The 18,471-nt window shown below is 38.6% G+C and overlaps 3 protein-coding genes across 3 annotated transcripts; 2 read left to right on the forward strand and 1 right to left on the reverse strand.

Moving 5' to 3' along the window:
* Positions 1-7,057: 7,057 nt before the first annotated feature.
* On the forward strand, positions 7,058-9,428 carry LOC143534352 (protein DEEPER ROOTING 1-like). The gene is made up of 5 exons (XM_077028858.1): positions 7,058-7,252; positions 7,350-7,425; positions 7,973-8,520; positions 9,125-9,299; positions 9,409-9,428. The coding sequence occupies exons 1-5, from the start codon at positions 7,247-7,249 to the stop codon at positions 9,426-9,428; spliced, it is 825 nt and encodes a 274-aa protein (XP_076884973.1). The 5' UTR covers positions 7,058-7,246.
* A 2,296-nt stretch (positions 9,429-11,724) lies between these two features.
* Positions 11,725-13,798, forward strand: LOC143534331 (sm-like protein LSM1B). The gene is made up of 5 exons (XM_077028842.1): positions 11,725-11,793; positions 12,218-12,286; positions 12,387-12,502; positions 12,600-12,662; positions 13,609-13,798. The coding sequence occupies exons 1-5, from the start codon at positions 11,733-11,735 to the stop codon at positions 13,684-13,686; spliced, it is 387 nt and encodes a 128-aa protein (XP_076884957.1). The 5' UTR covers positions 11,725-11,732; the 3' UTR covers positions 13,687-13,798.
* A 794-nt stretch (positions 13,799-14,592) lies between these two features.
* On the reverse strand, positions 14,593-16,494 carry LOC143534389 (exocyst complex component EXO70A1-like). The gene has a single exon (XM_077028893.1). It carries the CDS (start codon positions 16,424-16,426, stop codon positions 14,603-14,605), a length of 1,824 nt encoding a protein of 607 aa, XP_076885008.1. The 5' UTR covers positions 16,427-16,494; the 3' UTR covers positions 14,593-14,602.
* Positions 16,495-18,471: the final 1,977 nt, after the last annotated feature.

The following is an 18,471-nucleotide window of genomic DNA, read 5'->3' on the forward strand; positions in this document are numbered from 1 at the left end:
TCTTTACAAGTTTGGAATTGATCTACATATAACATTTGCGTAATTGAGCTCCATTCCATGTTCTTGGGATGGGAGTGCCATCGAGCCTTTCGAGCCGGTATGCGCCCTTTCCCAGAACTTCTTTGATAATGTATGGCCCTTCCCAGACCGGGGCCAGCTTTCCTGGGCGTTCTTGGTTCGAAGCCTCGTTGTTACGCAGTATGTAGTCTCCTACGTTGAAGTTGCAGAGTTTTACCCGCGTGTTGTAGTACTTTTGCATTTGTCGCTTGTAGTTCTCTTCACGCACTGCGGCTAAGTCTCTGCGTTCCTCGGTTAGCATAAGGTCTAACCGTCTTTCCGCATCATTGTCTTCTGGCTGAATCAAGACCCTTGGTGAGGGTAAACCAATTTCGACCGGGACCATGGCTTCAGTGCCATAAGTGAGACTAAACGGGGTTTCTCCCGTACTGGCCTTCTTCAGCGTTCTGTTTGCCCAAAGGACGTGCGGAAGCTCGTCCACCCAGCCGGATCTGTGTTCCAAGAGTCTTTTCTTTATGCCTTCGACGATGCTCTTATTTGCTCTTTCCACCTCACCATTACCTTGCGGGTGTGCCACTGAGGTAAAGGTGTGGGTGATTTGAAGTTCTTTCAGCCACTGTTGTAGCTTCTTGTCAGCAAAGTTGGTGCCGTTATCGCTCACCAAATTCTGTGGAAGTCCAAAACGACAAATAATAAATTCCCAAATAAATTTTTTGATATGTTTCGCGGTTGTTTGGGCTAAGGGTTTTGCTTCTATCCACTTGGTGAAGTAGTCGATGGCTACCACTAGGAACTGAACATTTCCTGCTGCTGTAGGAAATGGGCCTGTCACATCGATGGCCCACTTCTGAAATGGCCATGAAGAGGTGACTGGGACAAGTTCATTCTTCGGGCGGTGCGTGTTGGGTGCGTAGAGCTGGCAAGACCTGCATTTTCTGATGTATGCCAGCGCATCCGTATGCATCCCCGGCCAAAAGTATCCCGCGTTGTTTAGCTACAACAGCGCGTGGACCTGCGTGTACTCCGCAGATGCCTTCGTGTACTTCCCTTAGGAGGTAGTCAGCATCTTGGTTGTCCACGCATCTTAAGAGTGGGCCAAGAAAGTTACGTATGTAAAGGATGTCATCGATGAGTTGATAATTCAGTGCTTTACAGCGTAGTTTTCTTGCCTGTGTTTTTGACTCTGGTAGTGTACCTGCCGCAAGGTATTTTATTATTGGTGTCATCCACGTTTCTGTGCCGGTTTGGATGACACAAATTTCCTTGTGCGGGACCGAAGGTGCCTCAAGGAGTTCAATGCGGATGTCCTTTCCCAAGTGGGTGAAGGCTAATGATGCAAGCTTGCTTAACGCATCCGCAGATTTGTTTTCACTACGCTTGACGTGTATGACTTTGCAGTCGTTGAAATCGCGCATAAGGGTTTTCGCTTGTGCGAGGTACAGGGCCATTGTGTCGTTCACGGCCGTGTACGTCCCGTTGATTTGATTGGCTACTAACATGGAATCCACGTGGGCTTCCAAGTATTTCACTCCCATCTTACGCGCAATTCTCAGCCCAGCCAAGAATGCTTCATACTCGGCTTCGTTATTCGTACTTGGAAAATCCAGTCGAATAGCGTAGGTGTATTCTTGGCCTGCTGGGTTGGTTAGTTTCAGCCCTGCGCCTGAACCCTCGTTACTGGCTGCTCCATCAGTGTAGAGTCGCCAGACATCATTGATGTCTTGTGCTGGAGAGGGTTGAGCCTCTTCCTGGCACTCTTTTTCCCGCGATGCAGGCACTTCCGCAATAAAGTCGGCCAAAACCTGGCCTTTTATGGCTGGTCTTGGCTTATACTTTATCGCGTACTCCCCCAACTCAATTGCCCATTTGGCTAGGCGTCCCGATAACTCGGGTTTGCCTAGAACGTTTGCAAGTTTGAAGTTGGAGAGGACGGTGATTGTGTGACCCTGGAAATATCGTCTTAACCTGCGTGAAGCGTGTATAAGTGCTAAGACTAATTTTTCGAGGGTAGAGTACCGGGTTTCTATGTCTATTAGGATACGGCTGACATAATAGATTGGCATCTGGATGCCTTTTCGCTCTACTAGCAGGACTGCCCCGGTTGCTCTATCTGTTGCGGAAAGGTATAGGATTAACCCCTCCCCCGCTTCTGGTGCCGTGAGCGTTGGGAGTTCGATCAAGCGTGACCGAATCTCCTGAAAAGCTGCTTCCGCTTCTGGTGTCCAGCGGAAGTGCGTTTTCTTTAAACAGTTTCTCAACGTTGACACGAAAGGAAACGACTTATCCGCGTGGTTTGCCAAAAAGCGATTAAGTGCGACTAGTCGTCCATTCAGTGTCTGAGCCTGTTTGATGGTAGTAGGTGATTCCATTTTGATAATGGCTTCGACCTTTTCAGGGTTCGCTCTGAAGCCATCTTTAGTGACGATGACCCCTAAGAACTTCCCTTCTTCCATTCCAAAGGCACACTTGCTCGGGTTGAGCTTCATGTTTATCTTCCTGAGCGTGTTGAAAGTTTCTTCGATGTCTTTCAACATCGCTTCTGCGTCAGGGCTTTTGATGACCAAGTCATCCATGTAGACTTCCAAGTTCCTCCCAATTTGGGCATGAAACTGGTTATCCATCAGGCGTTGGTATGTGGACCCGGCATTCTTAAGTCCGAATGGCATCATTTGGTAACAAAATGTGCCATCGGGCGTCCGAAAAGCGGTTTTGTCCTGATCATCAACGGCCATGTGGATTTGATGGTACCCCTTATACGCGTCCAGGAAGCATTTAAGGCGAAACGGTGCTAACGAATCCACCTTAAGATCAATTTCGGGTAACGGATAACAATCTTTGGGGCATGCTTTGTTCAAGTCTTTGAAATCTATGCACATGCGCCATTGTTTGTTATTCTTCGGTACCATAACGAGATTTGCAACCCATGTTTGATATCTACTAACGCGTACGATGCCTGCGTCAAGGAGTTCCTTGACTTGGGTTCTACACGCGTTAGTTTGTTCTGGCCCCATTACTCTGCGCTTTTGTACGATTGGCGTAACAGCCGGATCGCATTTGAGCTTATGCTCTGTCTTACTTCGGGGTACACCAGTCATGTCAGCTGGTGTCCACGCGAAGATGTCAGCGTTTTTCTGTAATAAGCGCTTGAGTAAGGTGCGTGTGGGATCAACAACTGTTGGGCCAATGGAAACGGCCTGGTCAGGGTATTTGCCGTTGAAGGCCCATCTTTCTGGTTCGGTGATGGTTGGTTTAGCCATCTTTGGTTTGGGTTTAGATGAGACAGATGCGATGCATACCTGGGGAATGCCGGTGATCATCGCTACACCCTCAGCTGTTGGCCATCCCATCATGCCGTGGACTGAGGATACCACGGCGTTGAATCTTGCCATCCCGTCTCTTCCGAAGAGAATGTCGTATGTGTGGTGTGGCTTCCTCATTACGACAAAATCCACGTCTTCGGTGCGTGAGTGATTCCCGTCCGTAAGAGTGACGGGGAAAGATAGGATACCCAGGGGGGTGTTTGTGCTGCCATCGAACCCTTCCATCGAGGCGCAGATCGTTTCCAGGCGTTCCTTGTCTTCGTCATCTAGCTTGTCGAAGAACTGCCTGTACATCACCGTTGACGAGGCGCCGTTGTCAGCAAGAGTGCGAGAGGTGATGTAGTGCCCCAGCTGGCTTTTGATGACGATAGGGCCTTCTTTGCTGGGTCCTCCTGGCACTCGCGGGAAGCGCACCTCAGCTTCCTTCCACGCGCATGGTTCTGTCGTTTGCCTTTTTCTTCCTCTGATCTTACCATGAACCATGTTGATGCTGATGTCAACGGGCTTTCGTCCGTTGCCTCGGTACCGGTTATCGTTCCTTCCTCCCTTCTTGATTGATGCCACCAGGTGTGCAAGTCTTCCATCCTTGACGAATGCTTCAACAATATCCTTCAAGGATGTACACTCTTCCGTACTATGTCCTTTTGTCCCGTGGAAGTCACAGGATTTGCTCTGATCCGCATTAGGTCGCTGCCGGATCATTGGAGCTTTTGGCCATGGTAGCTTTTCAGTGGCAAATATCTCCGTGACGATTTTGGTGAGTGGCGTCCACCTGTGTTTTTGGCTTGAAGGGTGTGTGTTATTTCTTCCGCCAACAAGAGGGTGAGAGTTGGATGAGGTGTCAAAGTTTACCCTTGACTGCCAAATACCTAGCCGCCTCGTCACTGAGAAGGTTGTTCTTCAGGAGACCTGCAAAACAGACACCGTAAGCTCGTCACTGAGAAGGGGGGGGGGGGGTTCCTCCTTGTGACCACCCTCCGGCGTGAGAATCAGACTAGGTTGCTCTGAATATAAGAGTATATTAAGAGATTGCTAGATAAGATTGAGATATCAGATGATCTTACCATTCCAAGGTGTTGGAGTATTTATAGCCGAAGGTAGGTTTCCTAGAAGGTACAGCCGGCTGAATAGTATTCCTGTTCTACCAACAGTGGACTACGCACAGGCCATCCTGGTTGGTGGATAGACTACGGCCGACAGTAACAAGGTCGGCTGTACACTGTTCCTTTACTGCCGGCTATGCACTGTTCCACCAACTGTAGGCTGCGCACGTCCCATAATAAGGGTTGGTGAGTAGGCAGCGGCTAATAGTGACAAACAGTACTAGAGGGTGCTCCTCCTCGTGCTGTTGTCGGTGAGCTGTCACCCTGTGATTGGTTCATGGGCTGTTCTGGTCAGATCGTCTGTTCTGCCCATACCTTAGTAGGTATAGTACAAAAGATCTTCCAGAAGCATACGGACTGGCTCATTTAGGCGGGAGTATTCCCGCCTTGCTCATTCCTTCATGTGACTACTGAAGTAGCTAGTGCCTTGTGCGTGTAGCCTTGCTATTAGTGCGGGTAGCCTTCCCTGATGGCTTGTATCCGCAACTGCGGGAACAGGCGGGGTACTTCACCATTGGGAGGCTTTCCCTGCGGGTACAGCTGGCGTACTGCGCGTAAGGTTTTCTCTGAGCATGGTGGGTCCTGCGGGAGCAGTTGGTCATTGCGCAGACGTCCCTGTTCAAGGTGAGTCTTGCGGGTCCAACTGGGCTCTGCTGGGACCTACCTCCTCACTAGCCATCAATACACGTATGTTGTTAGACAAAGTGAACAGTAATATTTGTTGTGTAATTATTGGCGGATAGAAGTGAGGAATCAGTGCAATAACTAATTGACATGTACTTATATTATATGTTTTGTAATTTGATGTTGGTCACAACGCTATTTTTCACTATTGATAACGACAATCTTTTACATCAATGACTTCATATACCTTAATTAATTCCACTTCCACACCATGAATCATATCCATGCTCTGTCTATTCATTTAAACAGGTGCCAACAATATGATTTAGACCTGGCCCTCTCTAAATTTCGTTGTGTTTTTTTCTTCACAAATATACATGTTGATGACGATGCATCTTATAACAATTTCATCCCCACAAAAATAATTTCAAGTTTTTAAGGACCCAAAATCACCATAATTGCCCAATAAATCAAAAGAATTATTAAATTAATCTTGACTTTTTTTATTTATAAAATAACATTAACTTTTTGCTCCTTCGTGACTTCATCTCCTATGCCTCCCGCACCATTATTTTCCTATTCATGCGATATGATCATCTCTTGTGCTAATATCAGTCAGCGACAAGAATCTCTTGCGCCAACTTAAATTCATGCACCATTCTCTCGTGCGTCACCATTTCTTTTGGGCCATAGCAAATCCCATAGCTATTTTGATATATTTTTTAGTCTAACATGGCTACTATGGTGATTTTCCCTTTTAACAATCCATTCTCAATCTAAAAATAAAAGGTAAAAGTTTTGAATATTATGAATAATTAGTATGTTAAATTAATATTACTTCATAAATAGTATAATTTATTAATAAAATAATAATTTTAAGAACGAATTAATATGACTCACCAAAACGAAAATGATGAATATGGATTGAATAACTCTCAATCTTATAACCAGAAAAATATAACTCTAAAGTTGATTACAAACACATTTAACGATAATCACAACTTCGATTAAATTATATAGACCATGACTCGGTATAGTTAGAGATAAACGCAAACTCCTAATTAAACTATATATAAAACCCCCACGTTTATCAACTAATCTAGCTAATTAGCTATCATAGATTTAATTAACTAACCCAAATTTCATAACTCTAAACTGGCCCGATCGACCCAATTAACCCGACACAATCTTGTGAAAGTTATTAACATTCAACCCATTAAAAATAAAATATAACCAAATCAAAAACCCTTCCATAAGTCACTAAACACCTCATGGGCACATGTAAATGATATGTTAAGAAATTAGTGAAGTACTATAGAAATATTGAGGCCACTTGTTCGCATGAGTGTACTAAAAAGGTGATAAAAGAAAATGTGTTTGTCTTATCATTTTAATCTCTTTCGTTTGGTTGGTTATGGGTGTCGGGAAAATAGCATGGTTTATCAATATTCTGTAGTGAGAAAAGAAATGAAATAATAATGTGTGGTTTTCGCTGGAAAGATAGAAAAAGAGTATGGACTTAACTGAATAAAATTCATACGTACATAATTGACCACTGTTTATGAAGCTAGGAAATTTAAATAACAATAATAATATTGTAGCCAGTAATATTATTAGCATTAGTACAGAAGTCCATGATGGAGCAGAAGAGTGTACCAAGATGGATCCAATGGAGTAAACTAGTGCTACGTGTGCAACTTCAACCTCTGCACTAGACATTGTTGGCCATGTATTATTACAAGGGAACATCAACGGATTATTATTATATATATATATATATATGATATGGACTAATTCATTTATATATATATATGCATGGGGATTATCATCAAACTGATCTTATTTTAAAACATAAGGAAAAGTTGATATACTCTTATGCACAATTAGGGGGTAGTGAGTAAGTGATCACTGAGATTATATTGTGATATATTTCTACCAATAAGTTGCTAAATCTTTAAGGTTTAGCAGCAGACAATATTCAACTACTAGCTAGCTAGCTACTTAGTTAATCAAAGTGTTTGTGTTTGTGTGCTAGCTGCTTTCCTTGTATCTATTAATTCCAAGATCCCAACTCTCATTGGCTTATTCTAGGGTCTTCTTCCACTCATCTCAAGACTCCACTCTTGAGAACCAATCTACTCTCTCTCTCTCTATCTCTCTCTCTTTCATTTTTGTATCAAAATGAAGGTAAGATAATATATGAGGTGTTAATTCCTTTTTCTATTATTGAATAATTTTTTTTAAAACAAAGTTGAGTTGTGTGACTTATGTATGTTGGATGCAGTTCTTTGGTTGGATGCAAAACAAGTTCAATGGTGGACAAGGGCATAAGAACTCAGGAACCGCCACCTCGTCTACCCGTAAGTATAACCATTTAGTATTCAACTAATAGTTTGTTGTAATTGAGATTAATATTGATAACCTTTATGTAAAATACTTCATAAAGGTTAGATCCAATACCCTATCAATAAAACTAGCTTTGCATGAGTATGTTTCTTTAAAAAAATATACTATGGAGGCTTTTAGTTACAAGATCATGTATTTTTCTTTAAAGATCGGATGCACATACGTACGTACAACTTTCTTAATTCATTGCGCGCATTTGATATAGTTCTTGATCACTTGAAGGTTTTAATTGAGTTAATTTATCTCCAAAAGTTCAAGTAGAAATCAGCTAATTTGGATCTTGAAGATCAAAGACAAGTTTCTTAAAATATGAAATAATGTTGGAGTGTTTTTATATATGTTTGTTTAATGCACGCATGCAAAGTGTTCTTGTCTTCCTATATTTTTAGTGAATATTATTATACCTTTTATCTACACAAGTGTTTGTCCTTAAGCATCCATTGTTTTAAGATTAATGGACTTTGTTCTTAACTATTTAAACATAATATATATATCATGCAGATCACATGAAGCAAGACCCTCATAAAGAAGAATTTAACGATTGGCCGTGCGGGTTTCTAGCAATCGGAACATTTGGAAACAATGATCATTTACCAACAGAAACCGAAGAAGAAATCGAATGTACAGAAAATAATATTAACGGTACGGCAACATCATCTCCAGATCTATCTGAATTCACACCCGAAGAGATTGGAAAACTGCAAAAAGAGTTGACAAAACTATTATCCAAGAAACCTAAACAAGGAGATCAAACAACTACTACTACTGATCTTCCATTGGATAGATTCCTTAACTGTCCATCGAGCTTAGAGGTTGATCGTCGGCTCTCAACGACGGTTATCACGAATCCGGAGGATAAAGAGGAGATTGACAGGACAATAAAAGTGATACTTGGGAGATGCAAAGATATTTGCAAGGAAAATAATAGTAAGAAAGCAATTGGGAAGAAGTCAGTTTCATTTTTATTGAAGAAAATGTTTGTGTGTAGCAGTGGACTCCCACCAATGCCTGGTTTGCATGATCGACTTCCAGAATCAAGAATGGAGAGGGTAAACTTTAACTTAAATTACCCTTCCTTTTAGATCAAAGGATTTAAAATGATAAAACTTTCATTTTTTTCTAACAAGTGTAACTAGTAAATTTAGTGCAAACTATTTTTGGTAATGCTACCGAAGTTTAAAAAGGAAAAATTGATAGTTGGCTTAGCTAGCTATCTACATTAGTAAAAACAAAATATAAAGTTGCTTACCTTTATATACAAATAATAAAAGGTTAGTCAACTTTTCAAGAAAAAGAACCCTAAAATATTTATATTTAATTAAGGGATATGATATTCTGATATGAAAGTCTCAAACGAATAAATAATAAAATGAAAAGTAAATATAAGGATTGAGAAATAAAATAAGTATCCTTCTCAATATTTTTGTTAAATTAAGGTAGTTAGTTTTCTAAAACTTGTGAACACTTTTATCCAATTTATATATTAGCCAACATTTTGTAAATATAAAAGCTAAGGTATGAAAATTTTTCCAATATGGAGAACTGTAAGAGCTTAATCAAGTAGCCATTTTGAGTAAAAAAATGTTAGCCAAAATATAGCTTAAACTAAAGCTATGTACAGTTAATTAATCCTGGTTAATTTGTTAAGTGCAGTTACTAAGGGCAATTCTAAAGAATAAGATAAACCCTCAAAATTCTTCTAGAGCATCATTTGCAAAGAAACTAACCGATAATCGCCAATCAGCCAAGAAGGGCAAAGCTAAAGCAACAGAAAAGGATGATGAAGATGCAAATGATGGATCTAAATGGGTCAAAACCGATTCCGAATGTAAGTTCATATATATTTAACTACTAGCCTATGACTTACCAAAAACTAAAAGGTATTTCATTCATAATTCATAACCGCATTTTCTTATTTTACAAAGTTTAACTTTCAGATATTGTCTTAGAGATATGACTATATGAGCATGAAATTGGAGATTTATGGATATGAATCACATATGTTATATTATATGATCAATTATTCTACTATTTGTATACTTGTCTCCCAACAACACTGAGCTTGACTTGCTTGTGATCGATCGAGGAGGAGATGGCGACGATTGGACCGATGCCTTTCTAGCTGCAAAGGATTTAATAATTTCATCTAAATCAGGGGGACATATAATAGCTTCAAGTACCATTGTTTTTTTTATTGTCCACTTTTTATGGTTGGATGCAATATGTAACATGTTAAGGGTTCAAAATACTTTGTTGTAAGTGTTATATTCTGGATTAAATCTGCATGTATGTCCGGATTAATGGTTAGGCATTGAAAATAATATCTCTAATGCAAGTGGCATATGGTAAAATCTTTAAACTTTCTATTTTGGGAAAAGGTAACGTTAACTTAAACGCGTTATATGTAACTAGTACCATCTGAATTGGAACACTCAGTTTTGTTCATGACGAAATTACCTATTTTAGGTTGATGCATGCTTTGCAATTCGCATGCATTGAGACCTAAAAGGTAAGGCTCTTAACATCAAAACCTTACCAGGATCCTTTTAGTCTTTACAATTAAAGATTAGACGGACCGTCATATCACTCAAACGTTGAGTCTTTTTTCATATGTTTAGCCTGTTCGTAGTTACAAATTCAAAGTTTTAAACATGATACAAACAATGCAATATAACTTATAGCGATTTAGCTTGTTAAAATGTCATTAAGAAGAATAGAGTCATTTCACTATCTTTTACTCTTATCGATCCGTCTTTTTTTGTTGGCTAGTTCATTTGGTTTTCAATTTTATTTTGACAATTAGTCAAGTAACTGATAGAAGTTTATAAATTCAGGGCAAACAAGATCGAGATCTTACCATCATATGGTCAAGATCAGGATCCTATGGATGCCAATTAAATCATATATAGAATTGGTGCGTTGTAAATCAAAACTAAATCATAATACTTTCATTGAATTTCTAAACTTCGGTCAATTGGTGCGATGGTAAGGCTTTTGACCTCATAACTGTGATTGTGGGTTTAAGTCCTTATAAGTGCAAGATTATGTTAAATTTTAGGTATAAAAGTTTTGATATTTAAATAAAACTACACAAACTAACATTAACTATGTTACGTTGGTATTTGTTTTTTTTTTTTTATCATAGTAGACGGTTTCACACAAGAAATTGAAAAATAGGCATGTCTTAAATGATGCATAAATTGGTTAACCGGTTAGTAACTAAATTAGGATTGGACCGTTTAGAAACCGGTTACGAAATCAGGTATAAACCGATTAGAAACCGGTTTCTGTGTGCACCTCTACACTAAACTATAAAAATGTTAAGAATAATTAAACTTGGAAATTGGTTTCCTTTTAGGCAACTTGTATTGATCCGTTGATCGTAATGGCTTAACTTGATGTTAGCCCAATTAGCCTACTCGTGGCCCAATTAAATGGTGTTTGTTTAAAGTATAGGCCCAAAATCAGACAAAGATCTGGCCTAAGTAGCATGTATATAAGCCCTATATGACTGCCTAAGCTTACGGCCCAAGTCACAAATAAACCGAGTTCAAGGTTTTATGTTAACATAATAAACTTATCCATGAGTGAATGACAAATCATATGGACTAATTATCACCTTTGTTACAATAAAGTTTCCCTATTTATAAACTTACATGTTTGCTTTTGCTAAAAAGATATATGACGCTTGTTTGAGGCTTAGTCTAAGAGACCTAAGCCTAGCACGATCAAACCAAAGCCCTATGTGTATTTAACACATTATTTGTTTAAATACAAAATTATTACTTGAAACTGACACCCGGAAACCATCGATAGGTCAAATGATGTAAATTATTCATAGTATTTTACTTACAAAATAACCAGGGCTGACAATTTGTATCTTAATAGGTTTAAAATGTTAGAAACAACACGTTTAACACAAGTATCAAACGTGAATACCATTTGTTTAACTACATTATAACTAATTTCAATTATTTAAGAAAATAAAAAAAAAATCATATAAAGTACTCCATAATTCAAAGGACCAATGAGGGTAAAACTGTAAAATGACATGACTATAGTTGAAGTTTTGGTCAAAGTGACATTACGCCATCTATCTGATGTTCCAAACACCCACAGATTTGGGGACACTTTAGTTGAGTTGAGTTAATCAATCTAGGGTTTGGTTTGGTTTGGTTTGGTTTGGTTTGGTTTGGTTTGGTTTTATAGATTTAATAATTAGAGTTTGCAATTTTGACAGAAAATATAATATATGAATTCAATGTCGTGGGCAGGCCCAGAAGATATTTATCTCTCCACTTCACTTGCTAGCTATCTTGACAGTAAGCTTTTTTTTTTAAGATGTTTTTGTGGTTGTATGTTTATGGATCTTGCAGATGTTATGTTTGTAATTAGCATGCAAAGATATATATATATATATATATATATATATATATATATATTGCTTTCATAATTATTGTTTTGCTTGTGAACTGATAACTTGTATTTGTGTAGATTAAATTAATGTTGAATTATCCTGTTATTAGAAAAATTATATTTTTATGACATAAAGCCTCTTATGAGACAATTGTGCAGTGTAGGGTGTGTGTATTCCATCTTACATTACATTTGTAACATGATAAGCTGCCGCAAGTGTGTGCACGCGTTTGTTTTGTAAAATATGTCGCCATTGGACCTGGCCCAAACACGGGTGTTTAATGATAGGGTTCTCGATTAATTTTATGAGAACATTCACTTTCTATACAGAGAAGCTTCTCGTATTGTTACGAGATGGAAGGAAGCTATTGGGGATACTTCGGTCATTTGATCAGTTTGGTACTGAAATTTTTCCTAATCATCAAGCTTAGTCTTTACTCTTTAGTAATAATAATTTTGGTTTTATAACTTTAAAATGCTGTTTGATGGTCACCTGCAGCCAATGCGGTTATTGAAGGTGCTTGTGAGCGAGTAATTGTTGGTGATCTTTATTGTGACATCCCACTAGGTTTATATGTAATTCGTGGCGAAAATGTTGTTCTAATTGGCGAGCTGGTTCGACCTCCGTCATTCTTCTAGTCTTTATAAAATTGTTTTGATAAATGAGTTATTGGTTCTGTTAATTAATCTGCTTTGTTTATATAATCTTTAGGAAATAGAGAAGGAAGAACTTCCACCTCATATGACTCGAGTTTCTGAAGCTGAGATTAAAAGGGTAACTGATACATTTTATACCTTTCTATTATTTACATATAAGTGTAGGATATTCTTAGCACGTGTAGAATGAGCTTTCTTTGTTGGTAACTTAAGTATGGTTGATTACACGAAAACGTAACTTACACTTTTTTTTCATTGTATTTAAGATAAATGTTCATTTCTGTGGGATGTAACACATGTTGGTTTTTTTTACCATTATACATAACCTTCTATAGCAGGTAAAACGAGGATGTGACAATAGTTATATTTAATTATAGTGGTGTGCGATGTCACCTTTTTTACCTACTGTAGATTGTTATTTGATACCATGGTAATATAAATTCCGTAGCATGTCATACCATGAAAATAAACAGTTTTTTCTTCGATACAATGAGAAAAGGGTGATAGTTTCATTTTAGTGTGATTAAATCATTAAAATAAAGCAAGATAATTTGTTGTGTTGTAGTGTTTCAATTTTCTAGCTAGCAAGCAAAGAAGTTAAAGCTGTTGGCAGTGTTGACCAGAGTTGACAGTGTCAAGCTCAGTTTGTTTATAATATTAATATACTGGGAGCTTGAATCTTAGCTCGATTTTTATCAGGCCTGTATTTACAAAGCTTGGTCAGTTAACGGATAGTTTCAAACTTGACTTGGTAACTCTATTGGAAAATATTAGTAATAACATTAGTGAAGTTTAGCAATAATCGATACGATACTTTCAAGGTTGGCTACTTTCGTGCTGAACTTGACTCGATTGAAAGCATGGTAGCTATGCAAATATTCATACATATATATATACAAACGGTAAGAACATAAAATGACCGGAAGCTTTATAAGGCTCGTGAGCATTACCGGGGAGTATATAACTGCTCGAACTCTTACCCATGTGAAGCAATATGATCTTGTACTGCTTATATATGCATTGATTGTGTGATCGAGGCGTTAATAATATCATGTGTTGGGCAGGCTCAGAAGGTGGAAAGAGAGGCTACAGATTTGAAGGGCACAATGAGAAAAAGGATGGAATTCTTAGACATGGATTGATTATAAAAATGTTGGTTTGTTTATTAATGTTATACCATATCTTCCTTCCGCAAATATTATCGCGGCCTGGGTGTGGTGGATCATGTTTAAATTGCATAGTTTTTGTTTTTCTCAAGGTTAATTTTATGTTGTATTTGGGATGTTAAATAAAGTATGCAGATTTTGTTTTCAGCATGGGCAATTTGCTTAGCAACTCCATTGAATTTTTTGGGCTTCAAAGCACTATAGCTATGACTATTGATGATATTTTGACCAAAGTAGAAGATAGGTTTGGTCTATCCTTTTCTCTTTATGGCCATGGAAGAGAAGGTCAAGCAATCAATGTCAATTTGACCAATTCCATTTAATGTGGTCAAACATGTGCAACTCTTAAATCCCTAAGTTGTGGACCAAAGCTATGAGCCACTTTATGACTAACATTAACAACTTTATGAACCAATATTCTTTTATTTTAATCACGTTTGAAACTACTATCAATATGAGATGGAGTGTCAATTGTTTATACTGATTTTGACGTTCAATAAGGAACACCATAAATATTCAAAGTCTCAACATTACTCCCATATCAATAAACCAGAAGGCCAATTGCAACGTGTCGCATATTCTGTATTGCTAATGATAGTAAAATCTCAATTTAGTATGAGTGTGTGTGTCAACCAAAGTTCTATAAGTTTGTGATATGAGAATAGTGGTTTTCATGTAACAAATATAAGAGAATAAAACATGTACAAAAGTTCCCATACAAACAAAATCTTAACAAAGAAGATTGATTAACAACAACATTACTTGCTTGCTTGCTTCATCATCAAGAGACCAATAAATAAACATTTAAATTAAAATCAAAGAATGGTGTCCTATGAATCATATGAAATCCCATCCCATCCCATCCCATCCCATCCCATCCCATCCCATCCCATCACTGTGATCTTCTTCTTGAATGCTGCGAAACAGCATACCCTTCAAAGAAATCCAAGAGCGCGGTCTCAAGATCTTCAACCGAGTACTTGATATAATTCTCAGGGTGCCGTCCACTCTCTATATGCGTCCTGAATCTCCCAAGAAACGATCGATAAGCCGGGATCAACAGTTCCGATATCGAAATCCTTAGTTCCTCACGAAGTTGAGTATCCGGTATCAGCCATAACGCTTGCGTTCTATGAACCTCTTCAAACATTCCGTTAAAGGCCTTAAACCGTTCTCTTAACGCACTCTTCGAAACACCAGAAGAAAAACTTCCACTCACGTGTAATCCTTCGTCTCTCAAACAATACAACACCCCGACCCATGTGGCCCGTTGGTAGCTCGTTGCAGCTTGTCTGAATTTCGCTGTAAGCTTCCTCAGATAACTATCGCCTATCATTTCCCTCAACTCCGGTGAGCCTTTAATCTTCTGAACGATGTAATGAACGTTGTTCATGACAAACAAATGCGCTAATGATGTGTCCTTATAGTGCTTGGATTTACCTTCTAAATTGAATTGCAAAATCACAATAATCCAGATTAAATGCAGTGCTAATGGTGACTGCTCTTCATGGTCCGTAAAATCCATATCCGGAATACTAACATCATCCAAGTATCTCGAACCAGTTACCGGTCTAGACACGATTAATTCACCTAACGTCTGCTTATAATCCGAAATCAAGCTAATGTAGTTCATCACATACCTAGTCAACGGATGAATCGTTCCTCCAGGGACCGGAACCCTCGACGGTTCACGCAGAACCGCATTCTCAAACTCGTTCAGCATACCTCTCGCAGCCTCCGCCAGCCGCGAAATAATCTCCGCCGCCTGAACCCTAACCGACTCAGCCGACAATCCATCAAACACAGCTTCTATATCCGGTAACAAGTCAAACAACGTATCGTGCAAGTCGAGGATTTTAAAGAGCTTCTCGGGAGCGCGTCGACTAATACTAATCGCTTCCGCGAAGTTAAACAGCTGGACCGCAGGGCCTTTGACCGTCTCCATGAAACACGCCTCGTCCGCAGGCTGACTTGAATCACTTAATCCTTCGAATATCTGCTCAGAGAGGCGCTTTTCGCTAGCGAAAAGCACCCGAACGCAAAGCTTCGCAGCGCGAATCCACTTCCCGATCTTCGCATTTAACGCCTCCCACTCCATCCGTTGGATATCACCGATGCTTAACTTCTCGATACCTAATTTTTTAAAACTCGCGCCCACCGTAGACTTCCGTACACCGCCGTACACCTGAACACACTCACGGAAGCAACCGTTAGCAATCATACGCTCAGCGATTGAGCGTAGATCCGATATGCTGTCTGACGTCATCAGATCTATTTCACGAATACTGCTCATAGATCTGTAGCTAGATATCACTCTACTGCTCTCACCGGAAACTGTAACAGAACCGTCACCGTCACCGTCTTCAGAAACTGAGAACTCGGAGAACGAGTTGCTGTTACGCGGAGTCAACTGGATGGACTCAGTGAGTGAGTCGGTGTCGATGGAGCTGGTAATAAGGATGTGACGGAACTCGTCTTCGAGCCTGGACATGGCAATCCGAATGGCTTCGGTGTTGACTTTGTTTGACTCGGAGTCTGATGATAGGGTGGTTGACTGTAAGGAGAGGTGGATTCGATCGACGGCTTGTAGGTATAGATCGATCTCGTGACGGTCGGAATCGAAGATCATACGAGTCCTGGCGTCTTCGGAAGCTGTGGTGTCCCACCGGAGAATGGTTTGTTCGGCGGTTTCGTAATCGTACTCCGGCAGCTCCATGTAAATTAATTAAGGGTTTGAATTGAATATGAATATGAATATGAATAATATGAAGGATGAAGAGATGATGGAAGAAGGTAATAACTAATAACAAACAGGTTTGATTGATTTGTATTTGTATGAACAAGTTTAGTTTGATAGCCCAATCAACTTTCTTCAATCACTTTATTACTATTTATGACATCAAAATACAACGACTTTTGTTTTTCAAACTTGCTTATGTTTGGACTAAAGATAATGCTTTTTACCAAATATAAAATTTTGGTAACATTAACAACTTTTTAAATATAGATGTTTCAATCTTTGTTTAACAAAGTTAGTTTTTGTAAGATTTATGAAACCCGTATTACTTGGATACTTTTTTCTTTATCATATAATCTCGTTTTTTTTTTTTTTTATTAAAGTACGAGTATATGAATACAAAGGTTTTATCTAAGAACGAGATTCTAGATTTTCATATTATGATATATTTCTTGTATAGGTGTGAAACTGATACAACTATTGAGTGAAATGTGACGTGTGTTCAACGAGTAGCTGTGCCGATATTACACCAGTAGCACTATTAGTGACAACTACTACCTAAGTGCAAAGTTGCTACCGAAGTACAAAGCTGCAACTAAAGTACAAGTTTCTCTTGCCATTCGACGTTCACTTCAATTGCACAAACTTGTTACTTATGTATAAGTTTACTATTTATGTACGTGTTTTCTATTTATGCACAAGTTTGTTACGTGTGTACAATAACTTTGATGATCATTTGTCTGTGTACCATCTACTTATGTCTTTTTCTTAATGATTCATTTATAACCTAAAGGTTTACATTTGAGAGGAAGATCCATCAATTTTCAAGTATCATTGTGAATAATAGAATTCATCGATCTCATCACCTATGGCTTTCTTCTAGAAACCAACATCACAAGATGACATGGTTTCATCATAGGTTTTAGAAGCATCCTCAATATTAAAACAATATTGATATTGAGTTTAAATCTCACAATGCATCCTTCAACAAGATGCCAGCCCCAACCCTCAATTGAAACTCTCATGGACTAGGGGTTTCACCCCATATAACCTTAAAGGTTCTTTGGTTTATTCAAGTAAATCTAATTACCCAAAATAGTAGCTTAATAACATTGAAATTACTAACTATTTTTATCTAAATAGCTATTTAGTTTCACGTATTTACTTTGATACTTGTCTTGATTATTATGTCCTTGACAGATTAATCTCTATATTTTATATATTTTAGCATGTAACACAAACAAAAACAAATTTGAAATTTGATTTGGAAACTACTTGAGAAATTTGTACTAGACTACTATCTCAACTATATTGCTAATTAATAAATGTATATGTGACGTGTTTGTTTATTCATTTGAGAGTGATGAAGATGTATGTGCTGGCTATTAGGCCGAAATTAGTTGTCAATACTAATAATAAAACCTAATTAATAAATTAATTAGTTTGCATAGGGTATAATGATTATTGAATGAGTGGTACAAAATTTGGAGCAATTGAAATGAGTCGAGTGAATAGAAGTCAACATGTAAGAGTCAGAATTCACGTGCCTCCATGCGTGCACTTTGCCTGACACATGATACCACAATCGATTCGAGCCACCCAATGCCAAATTGTCAATACATATGTGCCATTCTATCTTTCTTAATTTATACTCCATCGAGTTTTAAGAAACACTAAGTGACCCGGTACAGATTATAGATAATCTGGGGGTTAAGTAATGTTTCCCACGGATGAGGTCTAGCTGAGAAGGCTGTTCTTCAGGAGACCTGCAAAACAAACACCGTAAGCTCGTCACTGAGAAGGGGGGGGGGGGTTCCTCCTTGTGACCACCCTCCGGCGTGAGAATCAGACTAGGTTGCTCTGAATATAAGTGTATATTAAGAGATTGCTAGATAACTGGATAGCAGATGATCTTACCATTCCAAGATATTGGAGTATTTATAGCCGAAGGTAGGTTTCCTAGAAGGTACAGCCGGCTGAATAGTATTCCTGTTCAACCAACAGTGGACTATGCACAGGCCATA

The sequence above is a fragment of the Bidens hawaiensis genome, unplaced genomic scaffold (assembly GCF_021521415.1).
Source record: "Bidens hawaiensis isolate Kalapana, Puna unplaced genomic scaffold, B.hawaiensis_p1.1 tig00010132_1, whole genome shotgun sequence".
Classification (NCBI taxonomy): domain Eukaryota; kingdom Viridiplantae; phylum Streptophyta; class Magnoliopsida; order Asterales; family Asteraceae; genus Bidens; species Bidens hawaiensis.